The sequence below is a fragment of the Phoxinus phoxinus genome, assembly GCF_949152265.1.
Source record: "Phoxinus phoxinus genome assembly, chromosome: 2".
NCBI lineage: Eukaryota > Metazoa > Chordata > Actinopteri > Cypriniformes > Leuciscidae > Phoxinus > Phoxinus phoxinus.
In genome coordinates, this window is record NC_136877.1 from 45,344,298 (window position 1) to 45,368,200 (window position 23,903).

Genomic DNA, 23,903 nt, shown 5'->3' on the forward strand with positions numbered 1-23,903 from the left:
GTACATAACGGCTACCGTAGTTGCAATACGCATTTGAAAAAAAAGCGAGGCGCTAGAGAGCACTATTCGTTTGAATGTAAAATACAATTTCACCGCTATAGATTAGAGAAATTCCTACACAGTGTACCTTTAAGTAAATGCAGATGATTGTAGCTATATTCGTAATACGTTTCACTGATAAAATATTCACTGGTCAGTATTCAGTAACCACATCCACGACGGCTCTGTTTTGAATTTATATTATGATCAAGACCTTTCAACTGGAAGCAGGTCAGGGCCTTCCAAGAAAGGAAATATATATATTTTTTAAATCCCATATAAAGTTTATATACACATATAAACATTATATAGTGATAACTAAACTAAAAGCTCTTTGGGCTGAGAAAATGAATCTGGGAAACAAAGTGTACAAGGCATGATTTTCATTCAGCAAAAACAATCAAATAAAAGAAAACAATTCATACACTTCACACAGTGCCAATTATTCAGTATGAACCCACTCCGTCTCCCAAAATAATGATCTATATTTCTGGCCTGCTCATCTGATTCAACATTATAAGGTAATGAAAAGGGAATGCGGTTGCTTTTGCAGAAAGCGGAGCTCGAGGGCTACAGCTTGACCGCACAATCTGCTCATATTGGCCTCTATCACGTAATCTAATTCAAAACCAAAAAAAGAAAAGTCGTCATACAATGGAACTGAAAAGTAAACTTTGATTACTTCTTGATTTCCTCAGTTTAACAAAGCACTCCCAAGCTACAATCGGGACAACCAATGAACAGCCTCGGGAACGGTGGTCCCCAAAAACAATAAATAACATTAGAAGATTCAACAATACATTTCCTAACTGAACCAACTTTAAGAAAACATTGTGTGTAGAGGTCAACGGATTTGCTTAAGATCCCGTCTTTCGAATGGTGCAATGAAAACCATTATCAATTATTCAACAGGGCAACATTTTACTGCTCAGCAATAATTTGCAGACAATGTGCAATTCATTGAATAATAAAGTCGACTCCGTCCAGCATTATGACACCGTTCATTTTACATGATGTACAGTACTTTGCTTCTGATCCATGGAAACAGTGAATGAAAATCCTTTTCGTGTTTAGCATTATGAGATGTTTCATTGCCAATGAGATGGTGATGATCCCAAGTGCTTGCACAAGTTTAATATCATTTGCACTTACACACACACACACTTGAAACTCGTACTCAATAAATAGACAATGTGGTAAGGCAGTGTTTGAAACATGCATTCATCACAAAGAACCTATCAAACATTCATACGCAAGTAACAATATACACAAATGTATCTCGATTTTGGAGCAAGAACATTTTTTTTTTTGGCAATGTCAGATTATCAAGGCTTTTTGGGTGAAGAATCTCCAGACTCATGTAATAATGTTGTCAATTTCTGAGGCGTTTCGAGAGACGAGCTCTGGAATGAAAGCGGATCCTTCCATTGCCTTGCAAGCTCCTGTTTAGAAGGGAAAAACAAAAGTAGGAGAAAGGGGAGGTGTGATCTTCCTCCTGGTGGCAGCCAGCTGCACAAGTCTTCAAGACGATCCAGAAGTCTCCAGGTAGCTTTGCAGCTTCCGAACTGTGGTTTTGTCCAGAGAGCAGAGGTCAAAGTCAAAAGTTGTGTTTGTGATGTGAAAGTGTCCCGTTTCTTCTATGAGGTTTACAATCTGAAAGAAAGAGAGAAACATTTATTATCGGAGGGCTAAGCACCAAATATAAAACTGTTTTAAAGGGGTGGCATAATGCCCTTTTCACAAGATGTAAAATATTTATTTGGTGTCGCCAGAGTGTGTGTGTGTGAAGTTTTAGCTCAAAATAAACCACAGATATGTTTATATAGCATGTTAAAATTGTCACTTTTTGAGGGTGAGCAAAAACACACTGTTTTGTGTCTGTCTCTTTAAATGCAAATGAGCTGCTGCTCCCGACACAGGGGGCGGAGCTTCAAGAGCTCATGTCCTTTTACCTCACACACACATGCACTGGAAATTTCAAACACTTTTAGCCTTTTATGTTCAAACCGGAGTCAGACAATGATGGAGAGGCTCAAGAAGAAGTGACAACATGTAGACAACATTTCTGAATGGTTAGTTGATGAATTTATGTAGCTTATGTGTGGTTATCTTAGTCATTGATTAGCATATTCTGTCATGACAATATAAATCGTGTTCAGGGGGCGGGGTTTATGTAAATTCTAGGGTTGGTGATGTCACTAACCCGGGAGGAATGTCGTGTAGTCCCTACCAGCCGTTTGTTGTAGTCCTTAAAAAGCATTTTCTTTAAAAGCAAATATCTCCCTTTGCTTTGAACTTTGAGCGTTGTAACTTTGTTGTTTATGTTCAAACAGCAACAATACACACTAACTAAAGTTAGAAAAGTGAAATCATAATCAACCACCCCTTTAAACATCACTCTAGCTCATATTTATTTTGAGATAGGCGAACACCACACATTTTCTTTAGAAAGCACAAAAATCTAGTTTAATGTTGTTACTTTGCAGAATTCGCCCCAAACCGAGTCATTCATAAGCAGCATTTCTCAATAATACGTGGCCGTCTGTGTTCTCTCGTCTCTGAAAGCTCCAGTGACATCGAGGAGCCTCCCTTTGCATGATGTCTCGTGTCTGATTGTAATGAAGAAGACGCTTTCCCAAAGCAGCCTGTTATTGGTTCCAGTCCTCGCTGGTTTCGTGATTACAGAGACAGGGGGGGGGTTTGCAGAGCGGCCGCATGGATTAAACTGGACCCTAATGGGACCCAAACCTGATCCGTTTCACACTACAAAGCAAAAGCCGCATATGGAAGGGATTTCTTCCATTTCTCCTGAACGCTGGCCAGAAGCACCGTGAGACCTAGAGGCCTGTTATGACACTGAAGATAGAAGTCAGCTGTTCGTACGCCTGTAGCCTGAAGAACGTGGATGTGCTGCCATTGTTTCAAATGTAGTTTAAGCAGACAACAAAAGGCTATTGTGAAAGTTGTTGCTGATCAAATTTAGTATAATATAATAAATAAATAAACAACTACATTTAAAGTTATTCAGATAAATATTTGTATATATTTAGACATTGTTAGTTATATTATAGTTCTATAGTTCTAACATCTATCTATCAATCATCTTATTTATAACATTTTAAATAAATGTATACATTTATGTATATACACGTGCGTGTGTGTGTGTGTGTGTGTGTGTGTGTACTGTGCTAGATTAACAGACTTGTTACAGCACTTGTATACTGTTGCCCTCTTGCTGGTCTGATTGCTTCTATTGTTCTCATTTGTAAGTTGCTTTGGATAAAAGCGTCTGCTAAATGATTAAATGTAATGTAAATATAATATATGCGTGTGTGTGTGTGTGTGTGTAAAATATACATGTAAAAATATATATAATTAGGCTGTGTATGTGTATATATAACTGATACAATTTTAAATAAATGTATACACTTAGATTTTTAAATATGTCTAAACAATTAAAATATATATAATTTATAACATTTAAAATAAATGTACACATATATATATATAATTATATATATATATATATATATATATATAGAGAGAGAGAGAGAGAGAGAGAGAGAGACAGAGAGAGAAGTGTGTGTGTATGTTTCATTTATAAAATGTAAAATAAATGTATACATTTATATTTTTAAATATGTGTCAATTTTTACATATGTTTGTGTATATAATTATTTATAATTTTTTACCCATATATATTATATATCATAGACGTCCCGGAATGAAGAATTAATCTTGACAGGATAACAAAGAATAAAGCTTGCCAATGACATCAACGAATTTTCCAGTTTTGGTTAAGGGATAATCATGGAAGTTAATCAATGCCATATCTTATTGCGGTGGAGGACGATTATTTCACAAAACTCTGCAGGATTAGCTTGATTAAGATGTACGTTTGCACCGTTTGGACCTCATTTGGGACGTCTTCCAGACTTAAACCACCACAGGCTTTGCAACAGAAGGGCACGGCAAATCCTTGGAAAGAGAGAAGTATTACTCTCCATCGTGTCAAAGCAAATCGGCCTCAAAGAACAGGAATTATGGGCCGCAAAGAGTTGACTTGGCAAGCACTTGAAGGAAGAGAAAACCTACAGTTACCACTATGATTTATTACATCCAGATATTCATTGACATGTTAATGCTGAGGGTAATAACTTTAAACTTTACAGGTTTCTAAACTCTCAGGTAAAGCTCCCAGTGATCCTTGAACAGCGAGAGGGAGTTTTTAAGTGTCCCTTCTCATGTTCCCTCATAAAGGTCCTTCTGCGCTAACGGGATACATCAGATGCAGAGGTCTCCTCGTGCAGGAGTGAGTGATTTAGGAAAGCGGACTTCTGACAGAACATGCTCCTCATTCATTACCTGCTGTAATATGTGCCTTTCCCTCAGTGCCATCAGTCTTCTGTGGAGCTCCACCAGCTCATCCAAGTACGCCTGCGGAACGAGATGTTAGATTCATCAATAAAAGAGGAGACGCGCTTCAGATTGATCAATCGCGCCTTTACTAAATGTGACGTGTGTAAAATGTGGAGTCCTGAACTGCAGGGCTTTCAACGGTTATTGCTTTTTGGACATCAAGTGGCGAACTAAAAAACGTATTCAAATTGTTTAGCGCACAGCCACACACAAATGCATTCGTACAATTCAACTTATAAAAGTGTATTAATATTACAACGATAGGCCATATATACGCTACATGACTTCAATGAAATTTAGCACATATGCATAATAAATAAATAAAACTGCTTACCTTGTCACAGTCGATGTTTTTATTTTTGTCCATCTTTGCTTGTTTCATAGGACTTTTCACTTCGTGTATCTGAAAAATGTATCATAAGTTAATCTTATTATAATATGTACATTACCGTTCACAAGTTTGGGGTCGATAAGATTTTTTTAAATGCTTATATTCACCAAAGATGCATTTATTTAATCAAACATACAGTGAAAAAAAGAAAAGAAAAGAGTAATATTTTTTAGATATAATTTATTCCTGTGATCAAAGCTGAATTTTCAGCATCATTACTCCAGTCTTCTGTGTCACATGATCCTTAGAAATCATTATAATATGCTGATTTGCTGTTCAAGAAACATTTATTATTATTATTATCATTGTTGAAAACAGTTATGCAGCTTAATATTTTGTGGAAAACATGATGCATTTTTTTAGGATTCTTTGATGAAAAGCATGAATCAATTGTTTGTACTGTAACAAAAAAATAAAACAATGCTTTTAATAGTTTTTTTATTTTAATAATTGTAATCCTTGCTGAATAAAAGTTTTACATTAATCTTAGTTGAATAGAAAGTTCAAATGAACAGCATTTTTTGAAATAATTAAATATTTTGCAACATTTTGATCAATTTAATGCATTCTTGCTGAATTACATTTAATTAACTTACTGACCCCAAACTTTTGCATGGTCGTGTAAATTTATATTCTAAATATTTTTATTATAACATCAAACCAGTTTTATACAACACACACACACTCACTCAAGCAGTTCTATAGTCTATTGACAGTTCAATTTCCTTTTCCTCCACACATCATTTTCACCTCATTGCTCCTGATAAGCACACAAGTTGATATGGAAGTGTGAAATCACGACTACAGGAATAGAATGATTCACCTGGTTATTGGTGGATTTCAGTAGAGGTGGGGGGTCATTATGGGGCAGTGGTGAAGAGGCAGAGCTATTTTCACTGTCACTGCCGTCACTTAAACTCACCCTGCGAAATACGTGACAGATATTCACCATTCATTATCCCCATCCGAGTGTCCTCACGTCAGCTACACAGCATGATATGCAGGCATGGATATAATATAGAAAATAGATTTTTTTCGTCTGCATCCAGGGTTAATTGGAAGTTTTTCATAGATATTTACCTGCGGTGACGATGTGTCATTTGCGTGTGTAGCGGTCGCTCTAAGTCCGAGTCCATGTCATTATCATCCTCCTCTTCAGAATCCTCTTCGTTTTCATCCGAGTGCAAATCTGGGATCACCGACCGCAAAGGACCCAGAACTACAGGTGAATAAGGAAGGCAAATGTCTGTAGAAGCTTTTCTTCCTTTAATGTAATTTCAAAAGACGCAACGCATACACAACCTCAGTCATATTTCAGTAATATTAGTCAAATACACTAATATATAGCTAGTGAAATGCACTCCGTGGGAAAGAAAAGAGGCTTAAAATGACCCAGACTTTAATGAATCAACAGGATTTGGTAGATATTTGAAAGGTTACCTTGCCGCTTGTGTGCACGTCCAAAGCCAGAACTGGAACTGGAGCTGGAGCTGGCCGGGCTGGGCTGATCCGACTAGGAAATGAGGAGAAGTACCGGCTCAATAACAATAATAATACCAATCAAAGCATTGGTTTTGTGTGTTCGAGAAGTTTGAGCATGAAAAAAAAACAGCAAAACGAGATCTCATAAAACACAGAATCTGTCCCTATGTGAATCACATCACAATAACAATATCAAACAGACTAAGCCTTGCACAGTATTGCTTTTTCTCAAAATTGAAGTAAGTAAGTAAGTAAGTAAGTAAGTAAGTAAGGAAGGAAGGAAGGAAGGAAGGAAGGAAGGAAGGAAGGAAGGAAGGAAGGAAGGAAGGAAGGAAGGAAGGAAGGAAGGAAGGAAGGAAGGAAGGAAGGAAGGAAGGAAGGAAGGAAGGAAGGAAGGAAAGAAAGAAAGAAAGAAAGAAAGAAAGAAAAAAGAAGGAACGAAGGAAAAAAGAAGGAACGAAGGAAAAAAAGGAAGGAAGGAAAAAAGGAACGAAGGAAAAAAGGAAGGAAAAAAGGAAGGAAGGAAAAAAGGAAGGAAGGAAGGAAGGAAGGACGGAGAGGGAAGGAAGGAAAAAAGGAAGGAAGGAAGGAAGGAAGGAAGGAAGGAAGGAAGGAAGGAAGGACGGAGAGGGAAGGAAGGAAAAAAGGAAGGAAGGAAGGAAGGAAGGAAGGAAGGAAGGAAGGAAGGAAGGAAGGAAGGACGGAGAGGGAAGGAAGGAAAAAAGGAAGGAAGGAAGGAAGGAAGGAAGGAAGGAAGGAAGGAAGGAAGGAAGGAAGGAAGGAAGGAAGGAAGGAAGGAAGGAACATTTCACCATCAAACAAGATGACAAAATGCCATACAGGGGCTCATGTACAATTTAAACCTTTATCAGAATGAATTGGACTTTCTGATGCTTCATTTGATGTAACTTCAAACTAATGAAATATCCCAATTAGTGTGACAGCATTAAACTAGATGAAATATGAATAATAATACCTCTGGGCAGGGTGCGAACTAAAGAAGGCTTGATCCCCCTGAAGGACATCAAAACTTACCAGTAAATATGAAGAGGCGTTTCTATCTCTGACAGATTTTAAATCTTAATTTTGGCCACCCCTGAAATGGGTCATACCATTATCTTCACTTGAGCGGTTAAATTAAACGCGCTATAAAACCGCGCTCATTCAGGGACGTGCATTTCATTGCATGAACGAAGAGCATCATGTGTTTAAATTGAATGATAACAAACCCTCTTTAATGCTGTTAAACTGAATGTGCGAAGCAAACGGTTTGCTGAAAATATCCACAACTTAACACTGAAATAGAAGCACACGGATAATCTGTCAATCAATTGTGTGTAAAAGTTGCGTCTATAGTAGTGTATATCTATACTGTATGTGTAGACATTCAGATGCGACATCTTGAGAGCTTGTTAGTGAAAAAAACGCACACTTTTTTGAACTAGCATGAACTAGCCCATTGCCACACAGATGTAAGGTTAGTAACACAGTAACATAATTTAGTTACTCAAATACTGCATGACACCTGCTAACACTTTTTTGAGTCTGAAAAAGAGTCATAGTTACTAGTGAGGCCATTTCCACGATGTTGTGTTCCACACTAGAGGCTTTGATGGGGTTTAGTGTCACTTCCTCACTGTAAATCAGTGGGTTCCCCCTTCTCCAGACCTAATGAAGGCTGATTTATGATCACACAGATCCCTTCGGGCCAACATTCACACTAAACCTTCCTACTCACACACGTCTCTTCACTCTGAGTGCAAGGAAAGCTATATACAAGTTAAATACTTATTATCAATCCAAATCATGTTGCTAAAACAGTCACTACAAGATTTTAGCAATCCGATGCAGATATTTGTCTTGAAAGACAGCAAAAGTGAAGGGAATCAGTGAGACACTTATTCAGTGAGTAAGTCTATCAGGCTGAGGTTGGACTAGATTTAGTAGAGGTCTCTTTGAACTGTTGCATGTGTAGATTAATTGTTGAGGATCCCACAATTTATGAGGCACCTTTGACCTCGCGGGGCAATATCTCACCACAGACCGAAGCCTCTCAGAACAATGGGACTGTGATTGATTGGATCCTACGGAGGTAAAAGAGCAGACGTGTTTTTAAAGGGGCTTTATTTGCTTTTAGAGACGCATGTGCCATGTTTACTGAAAATGCCATTCAAATGTAACCAATCACATCATGTGCTCATGTGCTGTATGAACAGTTAATCCTTGTAAAAAATAAAATAAAATAAAAAGTGTTAAAAAGTTGGCAAGAAATAAAAAACATCAATTCTTTTTTTTTCATAGAATGTTGCAGTGCTTATTATAAATGATTTACCAATTAACATCTTATTTTTAAGCTCCCTCCCCTCCAAACGATTTTCCTCTCAGCGAAGGGAATAAATATTTTCACAACTGACATTCAGATCTGCCTCCATTTAGTTAGCAACGCCCAGCATCCTATCATCCAATCAATTCCCAAAGGAGGAAGTCAAGTCCCAGCCAACATTTATTTTCTCATTCCAGATTCCAGAAGCCATTTCACTCGGATATACGTCACAATGGGGAAGAAAAAACGGTCTCGCTTCATGCCGACTTTAATATTAGTACTGTAGTTACTGTACTTTAAATCACAAAATCAATGTTGCATTAAACTACATCTAATACCAAATGTGATGCATTATTGTAATTTTAGACTCAACGAACATTTGCTTTCAAAGAAAATGTCAAAGCAATTTGCAAATAATTTCAGCTTCATAATATTTTTTTTAAGAGCACAAAAGGATTTTCAGGATATACAGTTCTGCTGATAATATTAAAATTACGTTAACAAAATAATCATAAAAATTGCATGTCATTTTTATTTAGTACTATCCTAAATAAGCCGTTTCACATAACAGATGTTGACATTATAGTCCACAAAACAAAACTGAATTTACACAAAATTAACCAGTTCAAAAGTTTACATACCCTTGAATCTTAATATTGTGATCTGTTAGCTGATGATCAACGACTGTTTTTGGGGTTTTGTGATAGTTGTTCACGAGTCCCTCGTTTGTCCTGAGCACTGTTCTTCATTCTCACATTCTTCGGTTTTCTAGCATCTTCTGCAAGTAAACCCTTTTCAACAGTGACCGATTTTAAGACCCATCTTCTCACAATAGTGGTTTCCAATACACCTATTTTTTGCGCATTTTGGGATGTCTCATAAAAATGCTTGATGGAAACACAATAAATTCTAAAAATGTGCATAAAAAACATGTGCGCTCAATTGAGGAGGCTACGTTTTTTATCTGATAAGACGACATTTACTATGCACAACAAAATCTCACGTGACTCAACAGTGTGATTGGATAACTGGACCACCCAGAAGATCAGTTTCATCGCACAGCATCTCAAATGTTGGTTTGATCATTCTGAAATCTCTGAGCCAAAGTCTGTCATCAGAATGATTTGGTTTAATTCCCTCCCAGAAGCGTCTCACAGGATTGTTCACAAACACCAGCATCCGAACGCAAGAGAACATGACAGTGTTTGTGTTTCATCCGTGCGCTCTGAGACGCAAGTCACTTATGATGGAGGAAAAACAATCCACAGTTTCTTCCCCGATTGCAGCATCTTTCATTTTTATGACAGATACTTTGCGCCAATTTTCTCAGGAAGTGACGATTTTGTTCTCTTGAACACATGGGATGGAAAAGTAGCTTAATTCGCAAATGTTTTATGTGATATTCCAATTTTGCAGTTAAATTCGCAACTTTGGATGGAAACATGGCTAGTGAGACAGTATGGATGTTATACGGCACACTTCTCAACATAGTTGTTAATGCATGCAATTAAAAGTGTTCATCTGCAACTATTAAGAGAACACATCCAAATGCACATCCATGCGGCTTTCCAGGAATTTAAAACACAAAAAGGAGAAATTATTCATAAAGCATCATCAAAAGAGAAGGTTAACATGGTCCTCGCCAAGAAAACTCTCCTAAAAGAGAGGCTCTTCTGAAAACAGCCATTTCTCACAAAGCAAAATGAGTGTAATGATGTTCTTTTAAAATTACATTCAGTACAACAGAGATGTGAGCTGTAAGTGGAGCGAATTGGACTGATTGACTGCAATCCACAAAGACTTCCCGAACAAATGGAGGTATAATACAAATCAGGCTTATTGTGGCAAATGGGGCCGAGGATAAAAGAGTAAGAAAGGCGCTCTGTTACAATTGCCTTCATGGCTCTCCACTTGGCTGAAGTTTTGAGGTTTAAAGTTACATTAAAGTCCACTCGGTTTTAAGTTTAAATTTGTGCTCTAGCTGGATACGCATTTTACAAGCTTTCCGAAATTGCATGAGGTGGAGAAACATTGGGAGCTCTCAAAAAAACAAAAAAAACAGCAAGGAAGTTGAATGCGAAACTATTAACCTAATTCCTCTTGGAGAGCGGCCCGAGAGGAAATCTAAAGAAGCTATTAAAGTTAATCTGAATTAATTTGTTTACATTCTTCTCTGATGAGCACTTGGTGAAACTGAATCGGGTGTCTTGAACAAAATGTACAAGCTGAAGCCATTCAGCTCCTCAGCGAATGGAAGTAAGCGTGGGGTTTAGAATAGGGCAAGCATGGCGATTATGGCTAATGGCTAAGAAGGTTTTAGATACTCTTGGGAAACGTTGGCTAATGTTTTCTATTCAGTCAGAACGAACCGGGAGAACGCAAATTAGGGACTCCCTTCTCTTTACTATACTAGCCAAGTCACCATATAGCGCTTTATAAAATACAGACCGTTTCAAAGCAGTTTTACAGTAATAAACCAGAGAAGAACAGAATCAATGATGCAAAATTCGTCAAATACATTTCCGTATGTAGTACAGTCAACAGCGCCGACTATAATACTACTTTATCATATTTTTAATGACAGATTTACTATTACTCATACTTTGGGTTAGATATTTGAACAAACCCTTAACCTAAACTAAAGTATTGATGTACACTACCGCTAAAAAGTTTGGGGTCAGTAAGATTTGTAATTTTTTTAAAGAAATTAATTATTTTATTCAGCAAGGATGCATTCAATTTATCATAAAATAGCAGTAGAGCAATCTTTCTATTCATCAAAGAAACCTTAGAAAAATGTATGACAGTTTCCTGAAAAACATTAAGCAGCACAACTTTTTTCAACACTGATAATAACCTAAATTTAATTCTAAAAAAATGACCCATGTGACTGGTTTTGTGGTCCAGGGTCACATTTATATTACAAAATGGGCTGAAATAATCCCACAGACAATGCAATGGGAGATGTGAACCATATGGAAAAATTTTGCTGCAATTAGTTATTTAAATTCACTTATAATTTGTTGAAATAACTTAAATATCCAACTTTTCTACACTAAAGTTAACAAAACTTACATTTTTTAAGTCAAGCACGAACATTGAAGTTGAAACACATTATCACTTATTCTAATGTTGGATTTCAAGTTGTGGTGATAAATCGTAACAATCATTTTTGTACAGTGATAGGAATGCAAAAACACTCATTAACCCCTAGCAACCACTTACAACACCTTAGCGACCATCTATGGTTTTGCCTGTTCACTATGGCCTTGCTTCACAAATACAGTTACTGTGCAATATCCATTGTAATTTCCATCCTGCCCTTTCCAAATAACCCATTCAAACTCACATCCACCATCTCCTCCTCACACAGCACTGAAACTATTCACCACGGGCATCCTCGCCGTGCCTTAAACCCACAAAAACACTACATCGAATCGAAGGCTGGACATAACAGCGCGCTATAAAACTGTTACGGCTCACTCACTCGACTGGGAGTGACAGTGGTGCTAGGGAGAGTTGCTGGCGGGTGGGCAGGTGCTAAAAATCTCCCGTGAAGCGAGCTGACAATAGAGGCTGCCAAAAGTCCAGCAAGCAGGGTGGTAAAGACACTTAACTTCTACCCCTCGCCGAGTCTGTGGAAGAGCAAAGTTGTTTCTTTGAAGTTCCTTTCCCTTCATTCTCACCGTTTTTTCCCTTCTTTCTTTTTTCTTCAGTCTGCATTTTACGGCCTGTTTGTCCGTCTGGGAGCCTAGCTGACATCAAACGCATGGTCAGGGTCCCTCGCTGTAAATCAAGCACGGGCCGCACCCCTCTTCCCAAAGTAGACGCTTGTAAAAGCTCCACGGAGAAGCCCTGCACCCCTTAGACAATAAAACTGATGGCATCACTCATTGAGGAAAGGCTCGTAGATCTTTAAGTATGAAGATCATCTGGAGTGTTTGGGTTCAAACTCCTGAGAACATGGGGAGAAATACAGCGCTTTGCTGTCACCCAAACTTGAGTAATGGGAGAGCTGTGGCTATGCAGTAAAATGCTACATTACTTTTTTTTCCAGAGCTAATGAAAAAAAAAGCAACTTCCATCAACATTGACATGGTTTGCGGTGACATGCAGACCACCAAACTAAACCGATGCACTAAACCAGTCAAGCTCCGAACACACACACACACACACACACACACACGTTAAATTGTTGTTACAAGACTAGCGTGCCGTTAACAGACACACGTCAGCACATTATATATATAGTTGTCGCTAAACATTTTTCTGAATTATAATCGCCAAAATAATCCCTTTAACCAGTAAAAAAAAAAAGTGTCAATATGCTCGTAACGACTCATAATTCTTCATAAGTCTGTATTTACACTGGAACGCTTTGCAATAAACACACACAGAACGAAGGACACGCAATCCTCAAGAGTTTAGCACACAAAGCAGGTGGTCACTAGCAGCAACACACAGCTGGTCTGTGGCTTTACGACCATCGCCTCTGCTGTGATGCCATAAATCTAGCAGTGGCTCTGAAGCGGGCAACTGCTCTGCTTTAAGACTATTGTCCCGTTCCCTTCAAGCTTGTGAAGCTCCTCGCTTACGGAGGACGTCACATAAACAGATTTTAGGATTGGGTTACAGCCACTCCCACCAGTGTTTTACTCGGAGCATCTCTGTTAGCGACGCTACATGACAACATGCGATGTGCATTAGGCCAATGACTGCGACACGCATCTTCCTTTAACCTGTACTGAAATGTAGCTTTTGTTAAGAAATGTTAGTTATCAACATTTCAATTTAGCTTAAGGCAACAGTTAAATTGTTTTAAGATTATGTTTTTCATCTTATATATATAGATATTTTAAAAAATTTATTACAAACATGTGGTATACTGAACAAATTGTGTGTCTGTCTTAAATTAATTCAATTAAAATTAATATTATTATTATTTCTGAAGGATAAAAAAAAACTTTGTATAGGGAGCCCTTACTTCACTATAATATTAAAGGTTAAATCAACAGAGCCCAAACTATTAGCCTAAATTCAATTGCTTTTTATTTTTATTTAATAATCAACACTCAAATAACAAATGGTATGCAATGTAAACTACACATAAGGCAGTTTTTGCATGAACTTCTAAATCCAATTATAAAATTGTTGAAATATAATATTAAAAAAATTTATTACGGCATTTTTTGTTTGAATTTCAAGATAAAAATGGACAGAATTTGAAAGACAATGTTTCTTATCAAAAGTAACAAAACACGGAGCTTATCGCAATTGTAGGTGGTTAATGGTGGTTATAGGCTACAATGCTGTATTTGTCGTGTACACATAAGACACGTACCAAAGATTTCGCAGGACGAATGCGTGCACCGTGACATCCCTAATTACTACTTAATCAAATGTCAAGGAAGAAAAATTAGTTATGACAAAGTGAGGTCAACCTCAACAATGGGCTGGGGCAGCAGGGGTACGTACCGTGGGTGGTGTATCACGGGGTTTTGGTTTGGTTTAAATATTTTGACACCCCTAATATATATGATATATTACATATGACATGCACACAGAAAACATTGAGTACACTATTCATTGACCTGTCCATTTAATCAATCTAGTCCTAAAATAAATAGTACATGCTTTTGAGATAACATTAGGCTCTAAAAGTGGTTAAAACCATGGATGCATTACTACTATTGTTACCATAACTACTATACCAACTAAATAGCATTTGATTAATATAAGTGACGTAAATTCCTTCACTATAACATTTATGAAAAACTACCATGTACTATTTACTATGTACTTTACAAAATGGGAAACTTACTAGGTAGCAGTATATATATATATATATATATATATATATATAATATAAAAAGAGTATATAATAAACTAAAAAGATGTGCTGACAGAAACTGAGGTAAATTATCCATCAAACTGTCCATTTAGTAAATCGGTGTCTTGATCATTATTCACTAATGTTTGTTGCAGGCTTAGAAGGGTCTAGAAAAAAAAAAGCAAAGGCAATTACAACTTCCTCTTGCAAAACGCTCCTTTACTGCCTTTCTAAAGACAGAAATATACTGTGTGAATGTTAGTGGTAACGTAGATCAGAACAGGGCCACCAGGGCCTTACAGACCTGGTGACCCAAAGAAAAGCAGCACCTGGTATTCGTCAGTTGTCATAAACACTGAAGTTTCTTTCCTTCCCTCTTTTTTTAAAGAGCGAGTTTAAAGGAAAACTCTTAGCTATTCATGGTGTCCTTTCCCCATTCTCCTCGGGTGTCATAAAGCCATAAATCTCATCTCACCACTCGCCTTCTAGCCAATAAAACAGCCCCCGTTTTATGAGCTGCTCTCTTGCTGAAGGTAAATGAGCCTTGCCACTGGTGACACTGCCGAAGCTTAAAACATTCTAACATAGATCTACACGAACTACTTCATTTTTCCAGTCAAGGAAAAGTGACGAATGAAATCAAGTTGAAATTTACCAACTAGGAAGTTGCCAGTTGAGCAGCACAATTTTGCAACCTCGCCCCTCCTCGTGTAATCCGAAACATACAATCCTCAATATGACGAGAATAAATTGATACTACATCAGCGACCTAAATAAGCAGCCTTTGACCAACTACCAGATTTCCTTTCCTGAAAAGCAGAGAGGTCTATAGCGAAGGACGGCACCCAAACCAAACAAATGGTCCCTCAGCACCTGGACACCCAGCGAGTTTATTAGATCGCCTCTTGCACCAGACCTCCATTATCTCAACCCTCTAAGAGCCTGTCTCAACCTGTTTGTTTGAGGTTTACAGAGATCCCAGAAAAAGTCTCCGCTAATAGTCAACTACATTGCTCGAACACTAAAGCTCATACCAAAGAGTAGGCTCTGAGATCTATTGCACTTTCCCATCAAATTGGTCCCATAGATTTCAGTACTTGTACAATAAAATGGCCATATGGCATTGAGAGATGCACAATTTTCATGCATTTTTGTAATATTTTCAATAAATAGCTGATATTACTCTCATAAATAGTACCAATATATTGTGCCTTCTTACATTTAACAATTATTACAAAGCCCTCAATTTGTCATTAACTGTATTTCCAAAAAGGTCATTACAGGTGAAACTCGAAAAATTTGAATATCGTGCAAAAGTTCATTTATTTCAGTAATTCAACTTAAAAGGTAGCCTGGCTAACGCCAGACCCAATTCTCGTTGAGACTTGGGTCTGGGAACCACATGTGCATTTTCTCGTATTTGAGGCGTGGTGTACGAATGCGCCGGCGCCGTTTATTGGGTGCTAAGAATGTCTATCAAATGCGCCTGTACGTAGCTCATAGCCAATCGTTTCCATTATACCAGATGACGTATGTAGAGAAATGGTTTAACGCCAAACGCTGCTCTTTTTTCTAAATAAAATTGCGATCTAAACTACTTAGAACAATATCTAAGGCTGCATCAAAAGGTAGCTTCGCGTCTGCTGCCATGTTGACTCCATAGATATAAACAAACTGCTTAGTTGTGTCGCAAAGATGTCGTCATCGTCTTGCTGCTCCCTCCCCGTTCTGTGATTGGTTCCCTAAACGAGGTGAAAATCAGGTCCATGGTTTCCAGACTGCCTTTCAGCGAGAATAAAATCGCGCTGCGCAAAGGCAATCTGGGGAAACCCAGGCTACTTAAAAGGTGAAACTATATATTATATAGACTCAGATGCAAAGTGAGATATTTCAAGCCTTTATTTGTTATAATTTTGATGATTATGGTTCACAGCTTATGAAAACCCCAAATTCAAAATTAGAATATTGTGAAAAGGTTTTCATAAGCTGTAACCCATAATCATCAAAATTACAACAAATAAAGGCTTGAAATATCTACTTTGCATCTGAGTCTATATAATATATAGTTTCACCTTTTAAGTTAAATTTGAATATCGTGCAAAAGTTCATTTATTTCAATAATTCGAGTTTCACCAAATGTTTGTAGAAACGACAAAACCGATTTAAGTGACAACTGACCAACTGAGTTTCATATTGTTATGCACACGTATTATGATTGGAAATTCACTTACGTCTGATCTTGTGAACATGTTGTCGTCCATGTCCGAGTCATGCGGGTCCAACACATCCTGGAAGGGCGGTAACGCTAACGGTTTTCTCTTCTCTGAAAGTTCACTGTTTTGTAACCTACTATGCCGGATTTGCGGCTTGTCTTTCAAAACTTTTTTATCCGAATGGTGGTGCTGTAGCAAGGTGGGACACGCTTGCTGCTTTTGCGAGCTCTCCGAAAAACTGCTTTTCTGTTTTTTGGTAACATGGCCTTCAGTGTCCAAAACAGGCCGGCGTTTACTCTGTCCCAAGCTTGAGAAGCTAATCTCAGACGACCGCGGCTCCTTCGTCGTGGTCTTGGGCTCCTTAAATCCCATTTGGGGAACGGTGCGAGCTTCCTGAATTGGTTGATTCTCTTTGGGTTTTTTGGACTCTTTAGAGAGTTTTCCAGAGTCCTTGCTGAAATCTCTGAAGGCACTTTTGGACTCCTTTGAGTCTTTGGAAGGCTTGTCCTTGTGGTCCTTAGCCGGTTTGTGGAGCTTGAGGGAGCTGCTGCTAATATTGTTTGTGGTTGTAAGAGCACTGGTGCTTTTGGACCCGTCCTATAAAGAGAATATGACAATATTAGGAAAGATATAGCCAATTACTTTGAAGTCTAAGATTAATTAAGTAGTTAAGCATTGTATCCAAAGGGACAACCATAAAAATAAAATAAAAAACACTTCTAAAACTACTATGGTGAAATCATTTTACAGTGATGGTATAATAGTATTTTAATATACACTACGGTTCAAAAGTTTGGATTTTTACAACTTATATTCTGCAAATACACATTAAATTGATCAAAAGTGACATATCTTTTGTAACATTATAAATGTCTTTACTATTTCAAATAAAAGATGATCTTTTGAACTTTCTGCGAATAAAAGCTGTTCATTGAATCATTGTTTACCCGTCTATCCCTATAAAGTGCCTTTGAAAACATCTGTATTGTATAAAGCACTGTATGCTGTAAATTAAGGTGACTTGACTTCCTATTTATTAACAAATCTTAAAAAAAAAAAAAACATTAAGCAGAGCAACTGTTTTCAACATTGATAAAAAGCAGCAATGTAGCAAAGGCTGCAAAAAAATCCAGCTTTGCATCACAGAAATAAAAATATTTTAAAATAAATGTAAATAGAAAACAGATATTTTACATTTTTACTGTATTTTTGTCAGATAAATGCAGCCTTGCTGAGCATAAGAGACGACTTCTTCCGACCACAAACTTCGAACAGTAGTGTATCCAATAATTCCTTATTAATGTGCCATGGTATTATTTACATGGTAAAAAAAAACAATTGTACTTTTTGTTAGTGAAATGAAGAACAATACATTAACAACTGCTATAGATATTCAAATACTGAACTTTCCAACCATTAAAAATCGACAAACAATGTGTGTGCTCGAGCAAACAATCAAACCCATATGTGATGTGAAACATTTCCATAAACAATTGTTCAGCATGATCCGGAAAATAATACCACTGGGGGAAGGGCAAACTCAGAGCTATCTGGGAGGCAACCTGGGGACGAAGCAACAAGCCTTTCGGTGACTTTAATGACAGGGTTATCCTATCTTCAAGCTAACTAGCTCCTGTCAATAAGTCATTGGTGCAGTTACGTCGTTAAGCAGTCTAGACAGAAAGGGAGTTCCAACCTTGCCTAAACATCTTTTATTTTGTTATATCTGCTACAGCTTTTACGAGAAATGGACGAAACCCTTTTCTCCCATTTGAAACGGTGTTGCAAACACATTGAAACTGGCTTTAAAAAGTCCTTTTAAATGGTCTAGAAGACAGCAATGTTAAAAAGTCAAAAGTATTTAGACTTCAATCAGTTATAATGGACATGCTAAAGTACATTTTGGCAGCAAACAAAGAGGTAGAAACCTCTATATTTAAAATCTGAATCATGATTATGAAAATAATTCTTAGTGCTATTAAAGCCTAGTGCCAAAACGCTTGCAATATTTCTCCAAGAAAACTCTAGGTTTGCATAAAGGTTGACTTTTCAGGCAACCATTATGGTCGGCAATCAATCAACCTTCAAAAAAAATCTTCAACCATAACATCGAATTAAGTGGAGGAAGTGGAGAAGGACAACAAAGCGCAGATTGTCGTTTTTGTTTTTGCTAAAGCGACCGGTGTAGCAGTGCAGGGGAGGTTGGCTGTGAGCGACCCCTGATCTGTCAGTAATCCATCACACGCAAGCGCCTGTTTGGATTGGGAACGGTTTCCATGTGCTCCGGGGACTCTTGTAACTGCACTGTAAGAGCTAGCGTACAATACAAGCTGCTTAGCGACTAAGTGATATTGCACAGGAGACTAAAAATAAACCTAAATCAAAGAAACGTGGCGGTATGTAGTCAAGCAAGATTTACTAGCATTACGGCTAATGTGGTTTAATAGATGCGAAGATAAAAGGCTGCAGCATCTAAGGCATTAGTTTCTTTTTTTCTTTTCTTTTTTTTTAAATGACTGTTTTCCTTTGTTGTAAAATCAGTCCGAAATGCCATTTTAATAAAGTGTCGGATAACTGTAAACGTGTAGATAAGAATCGGTTACACTTTATTTTAAAGTAAGCAAGTTCACCAATCTCCCGCGACCTCATTCCACACATCACCAAATCCATTGAGTTCTTCCTCGGTGTCGCTTCTGAACAACTCCGCCAACTATAGCGCCCTCTCGCGGCTGTAGACGGTAATGTTTTCTCTTGGTTCATCTCAGTCAGTATGAATTAATTTTGATATATAAGTCGCACCTGACTATAAGTCGCAGGACCAGCCAAACTATGAAAACTTATAGTCCGGAAAATACGGTATGCAAATTTTAGTTATTACTTGCATGAGTAACAAGTACTCTGTACCTAAGAAATTTTTTGCCACATACAGAACGCTATTGTAACGGGACACCTGGCGAGTTCGTTTACGTCATCGGAATGTTAGCATGTGCTTTCTCAGCAGCCAAGAAATGCTCGACTTAAGCCAAGTTTCACATCTCTAAAATCCTTGGATTTAAATTGCCCCTAACGTCTTTCAACTTGCCAAATATGCAGGATTAGGCAGGATTCCTTGGAGAAACTGGGAGTCATGCGAAGTTCTCTCAAAAGTTCAGACGCTCAAACTTGGAGATCCACACTCACCTTTGACCCTGGGAAAGACTTGCTCTTTTTCACATCAGAGAAGGTCAATGTTAATGAGCTGCTGGGTAATGTGGGCAGCTTTAGATGCTGCCCGAACAGAGAAGTGGAGCCCTCCTGCATTACCATTACCTAAGAGATGAAAGACAATGAAAGAAATTAATACTTTGATTCAGCAAGGATGAATTAAATTGATTAAAAGTGACTGTAAAAGATTGCTATTTCAATAGAGATCTACAAAAGATTTCTAATGCTGTTCTTTTGAACTTTCTACTCAACAAAGAATTCTGAAATATAATGTATCACGGTTTCCACAACAAAGCACAAATGTTTTCAACATTGATCCGCATATTAGAACGATTTCTGAAGGATCACGAGACACCGAAGACTGGAGGAATGATGCTGAAAGTTTCGCATTTTAAAATATATTTAAAAAAGAAAGTAGTTATTGTAGTAATACTTTCGATTGTTAGTGTATGCTACAATAAGTTATTTTTGTGTTTTACTGACATGAGCTTCTATGTTTCATTGTACACAAAAAGCCTGTTTTTCCACACAAAGCTAGGAAAAGGAAAGTTATATTCAGTATATATGTATTTTGAAGATTACATTAAGTGCGCAGTAAAAAATTAAAACGGTAAACTTCAAAAGGAACTTCTGTTAAACTAGGGCTGAGCAGAATTATTGAGTTTGAAGAATATATTTATATATTTGTCATAAATGACATAGGATAAGGCAATACCATTATATTGATATACAGTTTGTATATCTGAAAAATAGCGGAGGACACAGAATGAGCTGCTGCGAAGAAAATGCATAATCCAATTTGTACTAAACACGAGACAAGCTTTATATTAAGGGCTTCAAAATATCTTGTAAGATACAATTAATGTGTATAAGTTTAAAGCAGCTTGATCCGCTCGGTGCTATCGTGTCTCTGGTCAGTGACACTAACGTGTAGCCAGACTTCATTCGGCCCAACGGAAAGCATATTTACACAGTCTGAATCGTTCCCTACCTCCTATAGTGCACTACAGTACGTGCCATTCACTATATAGAAAATGGTAATATTGTGAACAAGTGACCGATTTTATCTGCAGCTTCAACGGCTATTTATAATGTAGGGGGCGGAGCTTCAGAATCTAGAGAGCATTTGATTGGACAGAAAATCTGATGAGAAGCTGAAGTGCAGAGTGATGTCATCAAAATCATTGATCCGTATTGACGTAAGTGAGAAACTGAGTTTTGAACACTTATATCTTCTAAATGCAAATTTTGTCATTGTTTTGGAGCACACTAGCTGATAACAGTAAGACTAACATATTCATACTGAAATCCAAACAAATTCAATCTTGATTTCATGGGGAAACCATTTTTAACCTTTTTTTTTGCAAATAGCCTTACTATATTCATTATATATTTGTTTTCATAGCCTTCAATATTTTTGTTGGACAACATCGGGCAGAATGGGGAAAAAACATTTTTTTTTACAAAATAAATACAAAAAAATGGCCTTTTTAACCAAATAGAGAAAAAAAAAGTAGAACATATCAAGAAATATATTGTATATTGCCATTCAGCCAAAAAAATAGAGAAATATGATTTTGAACACATTGAAAATTGAGTTTGTCCTTACTTTAGAGTCCTCTGAAGATCTTTTGTGAGGATCCCGTTGCTGTGAAGGACAAAGTACAGATATTAGTGTCTTGACTATGAATCAACACGAACCACCACAGACAAACAAACACTCTCTAACACACATTTTGGCAAGCAGCACTCTGCTTACTCCTAGCCTGATGTAATGACGAAATGCCTTTCAACAGCCAAAACAATCAGGTAAATTGGAAAGGACCTTTCTCAGTCACCACCTCGCTAAATTGATATTGCTCTCTTAATTAAAACAACTTCCCGCGCAACTGCCGTTTGCCAATAAACTCTTTCGATTCCTGCCGTGCTTCATCTGTAACCCAGACAAGCACCAGAGGAGATTTTGTCATACCCCCAGCCGTAAAACATTTGAATTACTGGAATGAGGCAAGAGACGGCGAACTAAAACTACAAAGAGGGCCCTCACAAGAATAATTTCTTTAAATATGTCTTAAGGGGTAAAAGCGTCCCAGTTCATGGCTAATCCACACTAATGTGCTTTCGAATGCTGGTGGAACATCAAAACGTGTCCAAGATCAACAAAACGAATCAATATAAGCCAGTTGATTCATAAAAAGCTTGTGGATCCCTCTGGAAGAGGACCAAAGATAACTCAAGTTTCCTGTAGTGATAGATGGTCGTGTCAAGACTAGCCAAATCAAATCTTGTAAAGTTGCTTATTGTCTTGGTTGATGGCAACAGTAATTCCATTAGGACCGATTGCCTGACATTGGCCTTCATCTCTGGAAGACTGTTTTGCTAGTGCTAGCACAGACAAGCAGCAAGGTATATCCTAGCATTTTTCACCTGTGAACAGAGGGCATGTATTGTAAAACCACATGGGGCTAACTAACTAGTCAATGCAATGAACATCTTTTCTAATGAACACCTGATTTACCAGCACCCAAACTCTGGAATAGTCTTTCTAGCCTTGTTCGGGAAGCAGGCACACTGTCAGTTTAAATCTAGACTAAAAACACAACTGGCATACACAACACATTATCAATTTATATTATTCAAAACAGTTAAATTATTGTTAGGCTGCATAAATGAGGTCAACCAGAACTTCTTATAACAATCTTGTTTCTCCCAACATTTTTTTCTTCTCTATTCTGTCCCCTGATGGAGTTTGGGTTCCTTGCCACTGTCTGGCTTGCTTAAGCCCCTTTCACACAGCACGTTGATCCCGGGAAATTGCCGGGAAATTGTCAGAACGGCTTCTGTGTGAACGCAAACACGACCCGGGATTGATGCCGGGATCGATGCCGGGATGGGGACCTAGTAATATTGCCGGTATCAGTCCCGGAACGCGCGCTGTGTGAACAAAAGCCGTAATCAATGCCGTGTCGTAGTGATGACGCTGAAGCCGGGATCGTTCGCCAGCTAATGATACAGTACGTAATGCGCTAGTTTATGATCGAATCAGAGAGAGAAATGCACAAGCGTGGTTTCTCGAGAGAGAAATCGCAGCTCATAAGCAAACTTAAGATGCTGCGGAGACATTACATGTCACATCGATGTCACGTGTCTTTACGGGATTTAAACGCACTCTCTGATCCCAGAAAATCACTGGAAGTGTGAATGAACCAAAATCAAACGAACCCGGGTCAAATGCCGGGTCACTTTATCTTAATCTAAATTTATCTAAATTATCTAAATTTTATCACTTTATCACTCTATTCGTGTATTTTCCGGAATCTCTGTGTGAAAGGGGCTTTAGTTGGGGACCCTTAATATTCAACAACAATATTATTGATCTGACTGTACTTGAAGCTGTAGTATGAGAACTGAACTGAGCTGGGTGATAACATAATTTTTTGCAGAACTGCTTTATAGATGAAACTAATTCAATAATTGATGAGCTTTACAACAGAACTGAATCAACACTGAACTGACTTCAGCTGAACAAAAGCCAAAATGCATAATTTTCCTGTTTATCACTGTAAAGCTGCTTTAAAACAATCTGTATTGTATAAAGTGCTGTATAAATAAAGGTGACTTGACCTTTTGAGATTTAAAAGATTCCAACTAATGAATTCCAAGTAATTGCAAATGGTTACAAAATACAAATGTTTTCTCAACCATCTTTGAGACGTACATTAGCTCAGGAACTGATTATGCAAATCACTCCAATATATATATATTTTTAAAGACCCGCCCATCTTGTACCCAGAAGTTAGTCACGTACCCCTCCGGCCTTGAACAGCTTCTTGCGAAACTCTTCAGTAGGGTTGTTGAACGTGAGCTTTTCACACCGGAGATGATTGACAGGTGGGTGGCCCTCCAAGTGCAGGAACAAATCGTAGTCAAAGCGCACTTTTTTTGGTTCTTCCTGGTGAAAAGTGACAAAAATATTACCCAATGTACATCGTCACAATGCTG

General features: G+C 37.7%; 1 protein-coding gene across 3 annotated transcripts in view; it reads right to left on the reverse strand.

Annotated features, from left to right (window-relative positions):
* Positions 1-331: 331 nt before the first annotated feature.
* Positions 332-23,903, reverse strand: part of mllt3 (MLLT3 super elongation complex subunit) — a 57,803-nt gene continuing 34,231 nt past the window's right edge. For all 3 annotated transcript variants that reach the window (XM_079600063.1, XM_079600061.1, XM_079600062.1), the window contains exons 4-13: positions 23,710-23,853; positions 21,511-21,549; positions 19,878-20,006; positions 16,716-17,294; positions 6,290-6,362; positions 5,930-6,068; positions 5,673-5,772; positions 4,793-4,861; positions 4,405-4,476; positions 332-1,692 (exon numbers count right to left, since the gene is read on the reverse strand). In XM_079600063.1, the coding sequence (XP_079456189.1) occupies positions 1,561-1,692; positions 4,405-4,476; positions 4,793-4,861; positions 5,673-5,772; positions 5,930-6,068; positions 6,290-6,362; positions 16,716-17,294; positions 19,878-20,006; positions 21,511-21,549; positions 23,710-23,853 (1,476 nt within the window). In that variant the 3' untranslated portion in view covers positions 332-1,560. The remainder of the gene's footprint in view (positions 1,693-4,404; positions 4,477-4,792; positions 4,862-5,672; positions 5,773-5,929; positions 6,069-6,289; positions 6,363-16,715; positions 17,295-19,877; positions 20,007-21,510; positions 21,550-23,709; positions 23,854-23,903) is intronic.